The sequence below is a fragment of the Nomascus leucogenys genome, chromosome 22a (genome assembly GCF_006542625.1).
Source record: "Nomascus leucogenys isolate Asia chromosome 22a, Asia_NLE_v1, whole genome shotgun sequence".
NCBI lineage: Eukaryota > Metazoa > Chordata > Mammalia > Primates > Hylobatidae > Nomascus > Nomascus leucogenys.
This window is the reverse complement of record NC_044402.1, coordinates 78,874,369-78,891,794: the sequence shown is the minus strand read 5'-3', so window position 1 is coordinate 78,891,794 and position 17,426 is coordinate 78,874,369. Positions and strand designations below refer to the sequence as shown.

General features: G+C 39.3%; 1 protein-coding gene across 2 annotated transcripts; it reads left to right on the top strand.

Annotated features, from left to right (window-relative positions):
- The first annotated feature begins 1,424 nt into the window (after window positions 1–1,424).
- FKBP7 (FKBP prolyl isomerase 7) lies at window positions 1,425–16,569 on the top strand. Of its 2 annotated transcripts, none has more exons than XM_003253783.4 (4): window positions 1,425–1,764; window positions 2,844–2,995; window positions 10,211–10,344; window positions 14,318–16,569. In XM_003253783.4, exons 1-4 carry the CDS (start codon window positions 1,544–1,546, stop codon window positions 14,477–14,479), a joined length of 669 nt encoding a protein of 222 aa, XP_003253831.3. In that variant the 5' UTR covers window positions 1,425–1,543; the 3' UTR covers window positions 14,480–16,569. The 2 variants fall into 2 exon arrangements, with proteins under 2 accessions (XP_003253831.3, XP_012357265.2); XM_012501811.2 differs by having other exon boundaries at window positions 1,448–1,764; window positions 10,214–10,344.
- The last annotated feature ends 857 nt before the right edge of the window (window positions 16,570–17,426 follow it).

The following is a 17,426-nucleotide window of genomic DNA, read 5'->3' as shown; positions in this document are numbered from 1 at the left end:
AAAAATACATAAATAAAAGCCTTCCTATTTCTGTTTGCTTCGTATTTTCCTCATATTCAAGGGGTCTGAAATTATCTCCTAGGAAGGCAATGTGCAGCAGACGGGGTCCTCCGACAAGGAATGGCGAGGGCCCCCAAGGAACTGTCATCACGCCGATAACCTTGGATAGCCACAATTTTATTTAGAATATAAAACATGGAACTCGACTTAGGAATTTTATTCTAGAAATGGGGTCTTCCCCCTAGCTTTTATGATTTTTGAGACTCCTGCTTGGACGCAATCGTCATCTTGCATAATCGACAGTAATTTTAAGGTTTATGGAATTTTGCAAACTTTAAGCAAACCACATCAATCAGGCTCAGTGCTGCGGCTTTTCTTCGCATCACAGAGGCGGAATATCACCTCTCCTCCCAGAACTTAATCCAGGCGAAGGCGAATGCAGAAGGCCTTTGCGGGTTTTCTGGTTTGGGTAGTCTTTGGGTATTCACTTGGAAACAAGGCGAATTGATGGATGGAGTGATGGATGGATATGTAATAAATATAATACAGTTCAATGACAGGATCTAGGTGGTGGGTGTAGGAGTGTTTACTGTAAAATTCAACTTTTCTGTGTATTTTAAAGGTTTTCATACTAAATTTGGTGGTGAGGGGGTGTTGTCACACAGATTTGACCAAATCCCTGCTGCGTATTAGCTGTGAGATTGGGACAACATGCCCGATACTCAAGTTTTCTTGACTGATGCGGAAAATTACGTATCCCATGGGATTGGTACAAAACCGTCCAAAGAACATTCCCCGCACTACCAGAGGCCCTCGAATCAAGGGCGGCCCCGAGTGGCGGGGGAAAGAAATGCAAGCCAGAGGAGGACGCTGAATCGTGGAGGTCGGCTCACGGAAACGCCTGCAGCCTGGCAGAGGAGCTGCGGTACCGCAGTTTCGTTGCGTCGCGCTGGCCTTCAGGTTGTGCGACTCAGCCTGGAACCTCTGAATGCAAGACTCTGACCTGAGAATGCCCTTCAAGGACACCCCAGAAGCACCCAGAAAGCTACCGCCAGCCTATTTTTTACGCTCCTTTTCCAGCATGCCTCTCCCTCCCCCCAGTATCTATCTGCTCGTTCCGTAGGGGTCTTAGAAGCCTTTTGCTTCCAGAAATGACAACCATATTCCCTGACTCTATGACATCACAGGCTGTTTATTTCGTCTTATGCCAGTTTCATTTTAGAAAATGCGAATGTTGTCACCGAACCCTGAGGAAACCGGCTGTAAAATATGCGGGTTAGCGAGAAGAAGCGGAGCGTGTGTGCGGTGCGATCTTACAGACTAAGGACAGCCAGCCCGAGGGCCTAGAAACAGCGTTAACCGCGCTGAGCCCGCTGCAGGAGGCGGAGGGGTTGGGGCCATGAGAGGGCGGGGCCACGTCTATGCCCCGCCCCGGCCCTTTGTGACGCAGGACAACGCCTGCCACGCGTCGGAACTCGGCCGAGGGGACATCCACGGGGCTCGAGTGACACGCGGGAGGGAGAGCAGTGTTCTGCTGGAGCCGATGCCAAAAACCATGCGTTTCTTATTCAGATTCATTGTTTTCTTTTATCTGTGGGGACTTTTTACTGCTCAGAGACAAAAGAAAGAGGAGAGCACCGAAGAAGTGAAAATACAAGTTTTGCATCGTCCAGAAAACTGCTCTAAGACAAGCAAGAAGGGAGACCTACTAAATGCCCATTATGACGGCTACCTGGCTAAAGACGGCTCGAAATTCTACTGCAGGTAGGAAATGCTGCGAGCTGCCCGTGCGTCCAGTTGCAGAAAATCTTGCCTGCCTCCACCAAGCGGAAGCCTCATTGGTTGGTTGGTTGGGGTTTTATTTTTTAACAGTAAAAGTTGAGCCCTTTATTCATTAAAAAAAAATCACATTATATGGCAGTGTTTCTCTAATAAACTGAATATTTCTATTTAAAGTATTGAAAATGTTGTTCCAATAAATTATCAAAAATACAATACATCCACACGCACACCAACCACCACCATTACCCTTGGGACCTCCAGAATTAAATCAAGGTTCTGCCTATAAGGATGTTCACATTTTTCCCTTGCCAGAAGCATTGAGTCTTTACGGAGGAATACATGGAATAAAGAGATTTAATTCTGGCCTTCAGAAGCACGATTTTTATAGATTGTGGCCACTTTCTATCAAGAAAAGCAATTACTTCCCTGGTGACTTCTGGTGTGCCCTGCTCCCTCATTCCACCTGGTGCCTACTCTGATTTAACTGATGGCTTATTACTCAGAGGGAGAATCTTTTCTTCACCCTGTAAAGATAGGACTGAGAAAGACAGTTCCATCCATTTAGAATAAAATAGAGAAATTTAATAAGAATTTATACAATTTTATAATTTAATATTAGAATTTAATAAGAATTTAATAAATTATATCACTAGAATTTAATAAGAAAATGTACCATTTTAAATTACTATTAAAATGACTTTTTGAGGCTAAACCTGCCCCATCATTTTTTACAACAAACCCAGGGGAGTTAAATGAGTTCTATGTACAAGCCATGCACCTAGTTAGGGGCTGGAGACCCATTAAAAAGTTAACTGTTGAATAGTTTTTGTAAAGATAACAATTTTAAAAAATGAGATAGCTCTTAATGATTAGCTTTGGGCAAATCATACTTCTTTCTGGTGATTATAGGGAAGTTTGAGTCAAACACCCCATTAAGGGTTTTAGAAAGAGTGATTATATGGGAATGATAGTTAGAGAGGACTCCAATTTTAAATGCCCAGTTGTATTTTCAAGTTTCATTTCTTGAAATCAGTTTACTTAAGTACTGTTTTTTATTATAGCCGGACACAAAATGAAGGCCACCCCAAATGGTTTGTTCTTGGTGTTGGGCAAGTCATAAAAGGCCTAGACATTGCTATGACGGATATGTGCCCTGGAGAAAAGCGAAAAGTAGTTATACCCCCTTCATTTGCATATGGAAAGGAAGGCTATGGTAAGATGTTTAATTTTAATTTCTTGTTTTAGTTATATTTAAAAAATGATTAATAGATTTCTGGGTATATAGGTCTGAAAGAATTGAAAGCACAGTGTCAAAGAAATATTTGTACAGCCATGCTCATAGCAGCCATGTACAATAGACAAGAGATGGAAGCAAGCCACATGTCCATACATACAGAAATAGATAAACAAAATGAATATATGCATATATGGAAGCCAGGCACAGTGGCTCATGCCTGTAATCCCAACACTTTGGGAGGTCAAGGTGGTAGGATCACTTGAGGCCAGGACCAGCCTGAGCAACAGCAAGACCCTGCTCTACAAAAAAAAAAAAAAAAAAAAAGGAATATTATTCAGCCTTAAACAGGAAGAAAATTCTGAGACATGCACCAACATGTATCAGCCTTGAGGACATTATGCTACATGAAATAAACCAGTCACAAAAAGACAAATACTGTATAATTCCACTTATATGAGGTACCTGGAGTAGTCAAATTAATAGAGACAAAGTAGAAGGGTGATTGCTAGAGGCTGAAGTGAGAGGGAAAAGGGGAATTGTTGACCAATGGGTATGGAGTTTCAGTTTTGCCAGATGAAGAGTTCTGGAGATTGATTGCATGGTAGCGTAAGCGTACTTTACTGAACAAGACACTTGAAAATTGTTATGATGGTAAATTTTATGTTATGTGTATTTTACCACAATTAAAAACAAAAAAAGTGAAATAAAAAATGATAGATGAAATAAAGAGAATGGTAGAGCCCAATGACCTTAAGCTCTATCTAGTTCAGTCCAGTCCCCTCTTTTGCTTATAAGGGTAATATGACATTGTTTGAATATAGATCTCTGGCCAGAGTTCTTTCTTCTACATTGTGGCAACAGTCATGATGATTATATATATTCTATAAGCTCTACCTTAAGCATTTTTATTTGTTTTCAGCATATGTTATTATTACATAAATATTTATAGCACAGATCTTTGGTAAGCAGTATCAAAGTTAAATTCATAAAACTCAGAAACTGGAACATGTGGGTTTGGAGTAAAAGGACAGGACGGGCACATTGTGAAAGGAACATCTGAGATATAATAAGCTGTCAGTCATTATTACCCCAATACAAGACAAGTCTTCAAATGTGCAAGAAATGATCTTATTCTTTCAATATCTTGCCATTTTAAAAATCCTAGAGCAAAAAGATCTGAAAACCTAGGTAAAGCAAATAAATGGGAAAAATGTTTGTAACATGTATGAAGACTTGCTAACCAATAATGAAAATGACATATCCCTAGACATGGGCCAAATTCATAAATAAACACCCACTAACAAAAAACTACAAATGGCCTTTAAGTCTATGAGAATACTTAATTTTATTCATAATTAAAGAGAAATTTAAAATGAGGCATCATATTTCACTCATCAGATTAGCAAAGACAAAACAACTTGGCAAAAGCATGGAAAAACCAGCATTATTGCTGGGAATGGAAATCATTCAACTTCTCTAACAATTGTTATCAAAAGTGAAAATGCAGGGCCGGGTGTGGTGACTCACACCTGTAATTCCAGCACTTTGGGAGGCTGAGGTGGGCAGATCACTTCAGGTCGGAGTTCAAGACCAGTCTGGCCAACATGGTGAAACCCCGTCTCCACTAAAAATACAAAAATTAGCTGGGTGTGGTAGAGTGTGCCCGTAATCCCAGCTACTTGGGAGGCTCAGGCAGGAGAATCGCTTGAACCCAGGAGGCAGAGGTTGCAGTGAGCCGAGATTGTGCCACTGCACTCCAGCCTGGGCAACAGAGCAAGACTCCATCTAAAAAAAAAAAAGTGAAAATGCACGTGCCTTCTTATCCAATAGTTCCATTTCCAGGAATGCGCACAAAGGTATATGTAAAAGAGCATTCACTGCAGGCATTTTTGGGTGGGAGGGTAGCAAACGGTTGGAAACCATCTACCTATCCATCAATAGGAAATTAGTTAAATAAATTACGGTATATCTATACAATGAATTACTGTGTAACCAGTAAAAAGAATGAAGTAGAGCTATACTTATTAATATGTTAAAAATAAAGTGGAGGCCAGGCATGGTGGCTTCATGCCTATAATCCCAGCACTTTGAGAGGCTAAGGTGGGAGGATCACTTGAGCCCAGGAGTCTGAAAGCAGCCTGGACAATGTAGGGAGACCCAATCTCTACAGAAAATTAAAAAGTTAGCCAGGCGTGGTGGTATCCGCCTGTGGTCCCAACTACTCAGGGGGCTGAGATGGGAGGATCCCTTGAGCCTGGGAGGTCGAGGCTGTGGTGAGCTGTGATTGTGCCACTGCACTCCAACCTGGGCAACCCAGCAAGACCCTGGCTCAAAAAAAAAAAAAGTGGACTAGACTATATTCCACTTTTGGGATATATATTGAGCATCAGTGCCAGGCTTTGTTCTAGGCACTGGGCATAAAGCAGTGACCAAAGTAGACACTACTCCCAATCCTCTATGAGCTTGCATTTCAGAGGAGGAGTTTCACATATGCATGTACCTACACAGAATACATCTGGAAGAATATGCAGTCATCTGATGACATTAAGTGTTCCTGGGAAGGAGGCCTCAGGGTCAAGGATGAGAAGATTTCTTTTCACTCTAACATTTGGTACCATTTGAAAGTTTTATAGGGCATGTATTAATTTTTCCAAAATTAAATTTTTAAATTACAAAAATTGAGTGTAGCAGAACAGAGAAGAAAATTTTTAAAGCAGGCAGGAGGATGGGCAGCCTGACAGGCTGCACCTTGCATCCTTAGTTCGGTTCTTGCTCCGTGTTGCTGCTTGAAGGCTACACAGAAAGAATCTTTGCCTCCTTACCCTATTTAGAGCCACTGCTAACTCCACCTGTTTGAAATAGTAAAGATTAATTTTCCACAATGAGATATTGGCATTGCTTCCAAATATTTCATGGAAGTGGCATGCCTTCTTTGAGGCAGTTGTCTTAGTCATTAAGAGTTCTTTCCAGCAAAATCGGGGGCATCAGTACCCCACATTGGATTGGCAGGTGGTAGGGGGGTGTCAGTGCTTCGAGTCAGACCCAGTCAGGCTTAAAACTCCTAAAGAGACAATTTCCAGATAACTTCAGCTTTATTTTTAATGCTTTTTGCCAATAATTTGATCCCATCAGAACAGCTCCCATGGTACCATAATTTACATATCCTGTTTTTATTTGTATAGGAACCTAGGAGAAAGAGAAGGAAAATTGAAATTAAATTAAGTCAAATGCAATACTTGTGCTAAAAATGTCAAAAGTTGAGGCCACTTCTAGGCAAAATGTTGGAGGCAGAGTTTGCCTTTCAGTCTCTTTCTCATTTTCAAAGTTTTCCTTTCTGACTTGTGTTGTGTCTTCAGACGCCTCCACATTCTGCCTACCACTAGAGCACCCACTCTCCTATCTGCCTAGAGCACACACATCTGTCATCATCAGGTGCTCATCCAGGGTTCACCACCATCAGGCAAAGGACCACTTAGCTTATCCTTTTCATAAACTAATTTATGCTTAGATATGAATGACTACCCAGGCTGCCTAAGCTCTTAATAAATCAGAAACTTGCTGCAGAGATATAGAAGTTTGACATGAAACAAGTTCATATTCAATTGGAGGTACCTCTAACAAGCATTAAAGTGATTAATCTCGCTAGTAATACCACCAGCACCCTCATTTTACAGGTAAAGAAACTGAGGCCCAAACAAAAGCATGTTAATTGGACCATAGTTAATACTGACCTTGCCTGCATTACAATACCTTGGATTACATTATTTTAAAAGTTGCAGTGTAGACCTTAAGTAACTGTTTAACAAACAACCTCTTGATTAAATAAGCATTTAAAAGTAAGTTGTTATTAAAACCTAACATTAGCTATAACTTTATTTTAGGTAGTACTTGAAGAAGTCTTTCTTCTGCAAAATATCCTTGTCTCATGTCACAGAACAACCCTGCATGTCTTGAAATGCATGTGACTTGTTAGTGCTTAAATAACAATATATGCGGTATGTATATATTCTTTATCTTAACTCCTATTTCTTTGATCTGCTTCTCTAAATATAAGTAATTCCGTAGCAAATGCATATTTTCCTCTTTTTTATACTTTAGTGTTTTTTTAAAAAAAAAACAAGAAAAAGAGGTAATTGGCAATATATCCTTTTCTTTTTTTTTTGAGATGGAGTCTTACTCTGTCGCCCAGACTGGAGTGCAGTGGTGTGATTGATCTTGGCTCACTGCAGCCTCCACCTCCCGGGTTCAAGCTGTTCTCCTGCCTCAGCCTCCAAGGAGCTGGGATTACAGGCGCACGCCACCATGCCTGGCTAATTTTTGTATTTTTAGTAGAGACGGGGTTTTACCATGTTGGCCAGGCTGGTCTCGAACTCCTGGCCAGCCAGGCTGGTCTCGCACTCCTGGCCAGGTGCAGTGGCATAAGCCAAATGAGAATTGCTTGAACCTGGGAGGCAGAGGTTACGGTGAGCCGAGATCGTGCCATTGCACTCTAGCCTGGGTGACAGAGGAAGATTCTTGTGTAAAAAAAAAAAGTGGTATAATCCACTGCGCCTGGCCAATACTTTCTATGTTTATAGCAAAATTGTTCAAAAACTGCATATGTACCTACGATGTTTTTTCTTAAGAAATTCATGTTTTGGGCTGGGTGCAGTGACGTATAGCTGTAATCCTAGCACTTTGGGAGGCTGAGGTAGGTGGATCACCTGAGGCCAGGAGTTCAAGACCAGCCTGGCCAACATAGTGAAACCCCGTATCTACTAAAAATGCAAAAAATAGCTGAGTGTGGTGGTGCGTACCTGTAATCCCAGCTACTTGGGAGGCTGAGACACGAGAATCACTTGAACTCGGGAGGTGGAGGTTGCAGTGAGCCAAGATCGCGACACTGCACTACAGCCTGGGCAACAGAGCAGATTCTGTCTCAAAAAAAGAAAAAAAGAAATTTGAATTTGTGTTTTGAATTTGCCTTGAATTATTTTCAGGAGTAATTGTTTTTCTGTCATAAGGAGATTATAACTGGAAAAAATAGGAATGGGTTTTATAAAACGATCATTGACTCAATCTCTAGCTCTTCTACTCTGAAGTCAGGTAATACGTGGTGCATTAGGTTAGGACTTTTATGTTAGTCATATGATGCATGGGTAGATCTTTCTATGTTTTCTCTTTGAAAACTACTAATCTGCTACTCCTTTTGGCTATAACTCACAAACTCTTTTCTCTTCAGACTATATAAAGACTTTAGCTAGAATGCTTCACTTTTTTATTAAAGAAATTGCTGTTTCCTTCCAAGGACAAACATTTTAAAAATAAATGATATGGGTCATTCATTTGGCAAATATTGGACTGCCTGTAGTAGATCAGGCACTGTGTAGGACACTGGCAATATACTGATGACACAAGCTACCCGCTGCCCCTTAGCAAGTCATTTCTGCAGGTCATTGTTATGACATATTTATCTGAAATAACCCATCGCTTATTAAAATCACCTGTGACATCATGGCCTGGCACGGTGACTCACGCCTGTAATCCCAGCACTTTGGGAGGCCAAGGCGGGTGGATCCTTTGAGGTCAGGAGTTTGAGACCAGCTGGCCAACATGGTGAAACCCCATCTCTATTGATAAAATATAAAAAATTAGCCAGGATTGGTGGTGGGCGCCTGTAATCCCAGCTACTCAGGAGGCTGAGGCAGAATTGCTTGAACCTGGGAGGCAGAGGTTACAGTGAGCCAAGATCGCGCCATTGCACTCTAGCCTGGGTGACAGAGGAAGATTCTTGTCTAAAAAAAAAAAAAAAATTTGTGACATCAGCTAATAGGTTAACTTAATTAAAGAGAGCAATTCTGGCCAGGCACAGTGGCTCACATCTCTAATCCTGGCACTTAGGGAGGCCAAGGCAAGCGGATCACTTGAGGTCAGGAATTCAAGACTAGCCTGGCCAACATTGCGAAACCCCGTCTCTACTAATAATACAATGCCTGGTGTGCACCTGTAATCCCAGGTACTCAGGAGGCTGAGGTAGGAGAATGGCTTGAACTCAAGAAGCAGAGGCTGCAGTAAGCGGAGATTGCGCTACTGCACTCCAGCCTGGGAAACAGAGACACCGTCTCAAAAAAAAAAATAAAAATAAAAAGAGGTATTCAACTTAATGCTTAAAAATGTGTACAATTTCTTTGTAAAATTGTTACTGAATTTTTCTTTTATTTTTAATTCTTTTTTTTTTAATAGAGACAGGGTCTCACTATGTTGCCCAGTTTGGTCTCAAACTCCTGGGCTCAAGTGATCCTCCTGTCTCGGTCTCCCAGAGTGCTGGAATTGCACGTGTGAGCCACCGTGCCCAGCCTGTTACTGGATTTTTCTATCATTGCACTTATTTTTTAATGTCTATAAAAAATTTGAAAGACAAATATATTGATACTTATGTTTTATTTATGCTTCCAAATAACTACACAAAATCACTTTCTAAAAGATTACTCATCTATGCTTTGAAATTTTTCTGCCCATGCATTTCTTCTCTGTGCCACCTCTCTTCTGTATTGATGATAGGAGAGTACAGTTGTCTCTCAGTACCTGTTAGAGATTGGTTCCAAGACCTTCTCATGGATTCCAAAATCCACCGAAGCTCAAGCCCCTGATATAAAATGGCATCACATTTGCATATAACCTCTGGACAACTTTAGTGTACTTTAAATTATCTCTAGATTACTTATAATATCTAATACAATGTAAATGTTATGTAAAAGATTGTTGTATTGTATTGGTTAGGGAATAATGACAAGAAAAAAGTCTGTACATGTTTATTACACAAACAACTATCCTTTTTTTGTATGAACATTTTCAAGCCAAGACTGGTTGAATCCACAGAGACAGAACCCACAGATATGGAGGGTCATATCCCTGTATTAATAAAAAGTTTATGATTTTTACTTAATCAAGAAATAGTGGTCCCATAGGTCTTTTGAATTGACTTGGTATAGAAACATACGGAAAAAATATTCCTAAAAAAAATTTATAAAAAAAGAGAAAAAAAAACTATTGAAAAGCTGAAAAGAGTTATAAAAGATGAGAAAAAATTAAAAATTGTGAGTATTCAGATAGCAATTCTTATCAACATGAAATAATATAATATGGTTATGGCAGTTCATGAATAGAACTATATATTTACATAAGTTAAACTGTCAAAATTTATACCCTTAGCAGAAGGCAAGATTCCACCTGATGCTACATTGATTTTTGAGATTGAACTTTATGCTGTGACCAAAGGACCACGGAGCATTGAGACATTTAAACAGATAGACACGGACAATGACAGGCAACTCTCTAAAGCCGAGGTAATTCAAACCAATTTCATGTGTATAGTCTAATTTTTTTATCACAGTTTAAATACATCTGTGTTACAACTATTACTTTTTAGGTCTAGCTAGTGGGCTCTGATTACTGCTTTTATAGAGCTGGTCACTAAAAAGTAATCTAAGCACTTAGAAAAAGCTCTAAGCTTTTTCAGTATAAACCTTGTGAGTCATCCTGTTCAATTGCCTTTCTCCCTGCAAGAGAGTCATTAAAATCCCGAATTGTCTCTACAGTGCTCTTCCAGTTTCTAGATTACACTAGCATATCTCTTTTTCAGACAGCACTGTAAGAATTTGCAACAGGGCAAATAATTCATGCCTCATAGGATGATGAAAAGAGCTAGCAAGGGTCTGAATTGAGTGGGCTAGAAAGTTGGTAAACAGGAGCCAGAAGTTCAGCCAACTAGCTTCTGTATCTCAGTCTTGTAATAAAGATCTTGTAGTAATAATGATAATTGGGCTGGGCATGTGGCTCATGCCTATAATCTCAACACTTCGAGAGGCCGAGGTGGGAGGATTGCTTGAGCCCAGGAGTTCAAGACCAGCCTGGGCAACATAGGGAGACCCCCCGTCTCTACAAAAAATTTAATAAATTAGCCAGGCATGGTAGTGCATACCTGTGGTCCCAGCTACTCAGGAGGCTGAGGTGGGAGAATCGCTTGAGCCCAGGAGGTTGGGGCTGCAGTGAGCTGTGATCATGCCACTGCACTCCAGCCTGGAAGATAGACTGAGAACTTGTCTCCAAAAAAAAAAAAAAAAAAGATAATAATAGATAACATTTATTTTGTACTTTTAGTACCAGGTACTATTTATAAGCACATAAGTATGTGAACTTACCTAATCTTCATGGTAGTTTATGGAGCAGACACTATTGTCGTCATCTCCGCTTTTAGATGGGGAAAATAATAATCAGGTTAACTAGCCAAAAATCACACAGTAGTAAGGGGCAAAACGTGGGCAATCTGGCTTCATGACTGTTCTCACATTTTAATTTTTAAAATTTTTCTTAGAGACAGGGTCTTGCTCTGTTGCCCATGCCAGGGTGCAGTGGAGTGATCATAGCTCACTGCACCCTTAAACCCCTGGGCTCAAGCGATCTCCCCAGCATGCCACCATACCCAGCTAATTTTTCTTTTTTTTTTTAGAGATGGAGTCTCACTACATTGCCCAGGCTAGTCTTGAACTCCTGGCCTCAAGTGATTCTCCTTCTTCAGCCTCCCAAAGTGCTGGGATTACAGGTGTGAACCACCATGCCCGGCCCACTACTATATTTTTAACTTTGGGCCTACACTGCTTCTTTCAGAGAAAATCATGAATGTTTCAAGTCTAATACTATTTATTGAAGTCTAATGTCTTACTTAGTCCCACTGACGATACTCTTGCTTAAAATTAGTAAACCAGCTGTCTCCCCTCTTAACTAGTTAGGAGACATTTAAAAATGCATAACTCTACCACATAAGTGAGTAGTAAAAGCTAACTAGGTTGATTTCAAGTAATAAAAATAAGTCTTTTTCTCTGTTTCTTTTTCATCTCTCTCTCCAATCCTTTCCTCACCCAGTTCAATTTCTTACACCAGGATATTAGTAATGACTTTCCCTTCAAGCATCTTGGTTGGCCAACAGTGGAAGAAGGAGAAGGGAACATGTCCTGTTCTTAAGAAGGGCAGTTACCGGGGTAGCAAATGGTTCCCAAAGTGTACTTCTCTATTGACTCCTTATCACTTCTCTATTGACTCCTTATCACCCTTTTTTAGAGTGAATAGCAGCTGCAGATGAATTCGCATAGTACCCAAGAGCTCAGCCTATGCACACAGACCACTCATTATCACAGGCACACCAAGAGCCACATTCTGCAGTATGAATACTCCTCAGTAAGACATTAGATGATCTTAAGTTCTTTTCTGGAAAATAAGAATAGAGAAAATCCAAAATAGTAATCTACTTATCTACAATTTCCCCAGATATCTATGTGATACCAGCTGTTTTATCACCAGATGGACAAGAGTGATTTTCACTAACTTGAATAACAATAGCTGTCTTTTATTCATGACCATAATCATTATTCTAATCTTCACATCAATCCTACAATATAGATACTTACTTATCTCCTTTTACAGGTGACAAAACTGAGGTTCACAGAGGTTAATTTGCACAAGACCACACAGCAAATCCAAGGCAAAGCCTGAATTAGAAACATGAACTAAAAAAAACAAAAACAAAAAAAAACTGTATTCATTGTCAGAAAGATTAAGTAAACTATTTCATCAGTGTACAGGAAGGAACATTTAAAAAAGAAAAAGAAAAACTATTTCTTTTTTTTTTTTTTTTGAGATGGAGGCTTGCTGTGTCGCCCAGGCTGGAGTGCAGTGGCACAATCTCATCTCACTGCAAGCTCCACCTCCCAGGTTCGTGCCATTCTCCTGCCTCAGCCTCCCTAGTAGCTGGGACTACAGGTGCCCGCCACGATGCCCAGCTAATTTTTTGTATTTTTAGTAGAGAGGGGGTTTCACTGTGTTAGGATGGTCTCGATCTCCTGACCTCGTGATCCACCCGCCTCGGCCTCCCAAAGTGCAACTATTTCTTTAATATTAATAAAGATGGGAAGGATAGGGGAAATACAGTATTTATTAAATTAAAAAGTGAAAATAGTGTGGAACCCATTACTAGCAAAATTAAGTTCATATTCTTACCCACTGTCTTTTTGTACCTCTATACTAGTGTACTGGAAAAGGAGTCGAGTTTAAGCATCAGCAATATTGGTTATGTAAAAATAAATTGACTTACTTAAAAATTGTTTACCCCTACATAGGATTGCTAAGCTTTGGCTGGAAGTAAAAAATGTGTCTCCCTCATGTAGGACCAAAGTCCCATTTGAGAACAGTTGATGTATCCTTCATTAAGGTCCACTGATTGCTCTAAAATAAAGTCAACTTGCAATGGGTTGACCCTGGAATATGTATTGCTAAAAACCTCTCAAACTCTAGCTTTCAAAAATACACTTGCCTCTATAATGCCAGCCTCACTGAACATTACTTCCAGATGATTGTGCATTGCTTTCTTTAGTTATTATAAGAATTAGTGCTTTCCAATGGAAATATAATTGAGTTATACATATAATTTTAAAATTTTTATAGTCACATCTTAAAAAGTAAAAATATAGGTGAAATTAATTTTAATGTTATATCTTCACTCAATATATCTATAATATTGCCATTTCAATATGAGATCGATGTAAAAGTTATCAATGAGATAACTTTTTGAAGTCTTCAAAATTTGTTATATATTTTATATTTATAGTAACATATCTCATTTTGATCTAGCCATGTTTCAAGTGCTCGTTAGTCACATGTGGCTAGTGGCTACTATATTGGACAATACTTTTAATGTGTGTTTGCATATAGAAATGTTATATAATTAGTGAATACTTAAGGATTCCTTTGTTTATTTGACATTATTAAAGAGATTATTATAGTTATGTAGATTTGGAGGACAGCTATAGAAGCATAGAAAAACTTAAAATACTAAATTTTATTTCAAATCCCATGGTTGTGTTTTATTGATTATACAAAATATTCATTAGTTTTAGAGATTATAGAAATGCCAGTTGGGTTTCTTTCACTAGTGGCAGTCATGCGTGATTTTCCTTTGATAATATGAACAGCATGGATTATTAGAAAGCATTTAGTTTCAACAAAATTCAGTTTAAATATTAATCTTTGAGTATGTACCACTAACCATCTATCATCTTAGGGAAAACTAATTTGAAGACCTGTTTCTCTCCAAAACATTGCTTCAAAGAGTAAGAAAAATACAACCTCAAATAGCTTTTCATACTGTTGTATCGTTTACTATAAGTAATCTTGCACATGAGTTTCATTATTATAAATATTCCTCAAAGTTACTGGAAATTTACTGTGATACCTTTTAATTAAAGGAATGTTATTTTGGCCTTCCAGATAAACCTCTACTTGCAAAGGGAATTTGAAAAAGATGAGAAGCCACGTGACAAGTCATATCAGGATGCAGTTTTAGAAGATATTTTTAAGAAGAATGACCATGATGGTGATGGCTTCATTTCTCCCAAGGAATACAATGTATACCAACACGATGAACTGTAGCATATTTGTATTTCTACTTTTTTTTAGCTATTTACTGTACTTTATGTATAAAACAAAGTCACTTTTCTCCAAGTTGTATTTTCTATTTTTCCCCTATAAGAAGATATTTTGATCTCCCCAATACATTGATTTTGGTATAATAAATGTGAGGCCGTTTTGCAAACTTAACTTGTATAAACGGTATGATTGTGTTTCCTATTGCTTTATTCTGTAAACAAGAATTATAGCACCATGAAACAGACCTCTGTGTCCCAGTGGGCGTTTTTTCCCCTTTCAGGATGTAGGAGGGCATGTATAGTATGTCAAAAACTGCAAGCTTTTCCCAACTTTAACTTACCAGCATGTTAATATCCAGTTTTTTTGTATTTTAAAAGTTAAAGTGCCTCATATTTTTAACATATCCAGTAAGGACCCAGGAATTAGCATTTCACTTGTTTATACATTTTATAACATTATGAAGAGGATATAAAAATCCTAGAACTGAAGAGTCTTCCTTTGGTATATGTGCAGGAAGATAGTTGTATATCTCTGTTCCACAAAGAATGCAACAGAGTCACTATACTTTTTCGTGTAAGCTTCTAGCCTTGGGTATTTTCCAGTGGGGAGTGTTTAAAGATATTTGATCAAACCAAAGACTTTTTGCCTCTTAGAGCAAGCACAAAGACTGTACTGCCTGGCTTTTGTATTCCTTCAGACATTATTGTAAATGTGGAACTCCTCTTCCCTCTTGTAAACCTTTATAAGATGTCTGCCACCCCAAGCTTTTGTCTTGATAGTTTTAAATTGATGCCATGAAATTTCTTAGTTTTCGTTCCCTTTCTCTAGTTATCTCTTTCCTTATGTCACCTCATTTCCCATCATTCTTGTCATTAATGATGAATGATCATTACAAATTGGTATGCTGTCAAATTTTGATAAATGTGCCAAACAAAGGAGGATACACAGTGCCATGGCAATTTTGTGTCATGGTCAAGTTATGATATCATATGACTTGAGAATAGTACATAAGAGATGCTGTAGGAGATCACGTTGGTACCAAAGAGAGGGCACATGCCTATCAGAACATAGATTTTGCATACTGCATGGTATGGTTAGGCTTTGTGTCCACACCCAAATCTCATCTTGAAATTATAATCCCCATAATTTCCATAATCCCCACATGTCAATGGAGAGACCAGATGGAGGTAAGTGAATCATGGGGGGTGGTTTTCCCCGTGCTGTTCTCATGCAATCTGATGGTTTTATAAGTGTTTGGTAGTTCTTGCATTCATTCTCCCGCCTGCCACCTTGTGAAGAAGGTCCTTGCTTCCCCGCCTTCCACCATGATTGTAAGCTTCCTGAGGCCTCCCCAGCCATGGGGAACCATGAGTCAATTTAACCTCTTTCCTTTACAGATTACCCAGTCTGGGGCAGTTCTTTATAGCAGTGTGAAAACGGACTACTACACTGCATATATAGGAAAGTATGGTCAGACAATAAATAGCTCTGTTCAAAATAATTGAGTTCCAAACAAGTGAAGTTTTTTCTACCTTCTGAAACTTGCTCTTTCCAAACCATTGTTCATCCTTTAACTTCTTTACACTATCAAAAATTCTATTTAAAAATAGAGGGCTTTCAGATGAGTACGTACAAAAACAAACAAAAGTATACATAGGGGTAGCACAACCATGAGATTAGTCAATAATACATACGGCTAGCACCTAATTTGACACCTCATAAAACAAGAATCTGTACTATCTTTTCCATCCTCCCAATATTTCTTCATTTCTATGCTCAATTTTCTAACACTTTCTCACGTGCTTAATCGTTTAGTCTTTCATCGCCTTCCCTCAGAAAAACCTGCTCCATTGAAGTAAACTAAGTAACTCAATATTCTTTATTTTGGTTTGGAACCTGTTTCAATTTTCTGTATCCATATTAAGAAGTCACTCTATAATCTAAACTTTGTAATTCTAATTTTTTTGTCCCATTATCATACAAAGTGCTTTTAAACTTGTTTTTAAAAAATGACAGATAATGCCACATGAATAAGATGATTCATTCTAAAACTTGTATTTACATAATTGAAAATAAATTTATAATTCTACATACAATACAGTGTACAAGTAGTTCATATCTGCATGATTGCCTTATGCCTTCATATGCATATATGTGGCATTGAGTGCTGTGACTACATTCTGAGTTCTAGAATTTTTTTTTTTTTTTTTTTTTTTTTTTTTGCAGTTGCAAGATTTAATAGCGTGAAATAGAGTGAAAACAGAGCTCCCATACAAGGAGGGGACCCAAAGGGGGTTGCCGTTGCCCAACTGTTCGAATGCCTGGGTTTATATCCTGATCCTTGTCCCTCCCGCTGTGCTCTCAGGCAATAGATGATTGGCTATTTCTTTACCTCCTGTTTTTGCCTAATTAGCATTTTAGTGAGCTCTCTGATTGGTTGGGTGTGAGCTAAGTTGCAAGCCCCATGTTTAAAGGTGGATGTGGTCACCTTCCCAACTAGGCTTAGGGATTCTTAGTCGGCCTAGGAAATCCAGCTAGTCCTGTCTCTCAGTCCCCACTCTCAACAGGAAAACCCAAGTGCTGTTGGGGAGGTTGGCCGATGACCACTCTAACTGCTTCCTGCTGAATTGGGGCATAGGAGGGGTTGTGCAGTTGAGATTTCCTTGGGAGGGGTGCCTTCGATGTCATTAACATCGTAGCATGGGCTAGCAGGCCAGTCCAGGGGTCTGCGGTGGATCTTAGTCATGGACTGCATCTGGGGCTCCATTTGAAGAACCATTTGTAGTTTTACAGTTTCATTTCGCCTTGGAGGTCCCTTTGTGGTCGCCAAAATGTTACTGGGGGTCCTTGCTCCCAGAGCTCCCAAGAAGGTGGTGGGCCACTTCCAAAATGGCGGCGGGCCACTTCCAAGATGGTAGCAAGCCTCCTGTTCTCTGACCTGGGGTTCTTG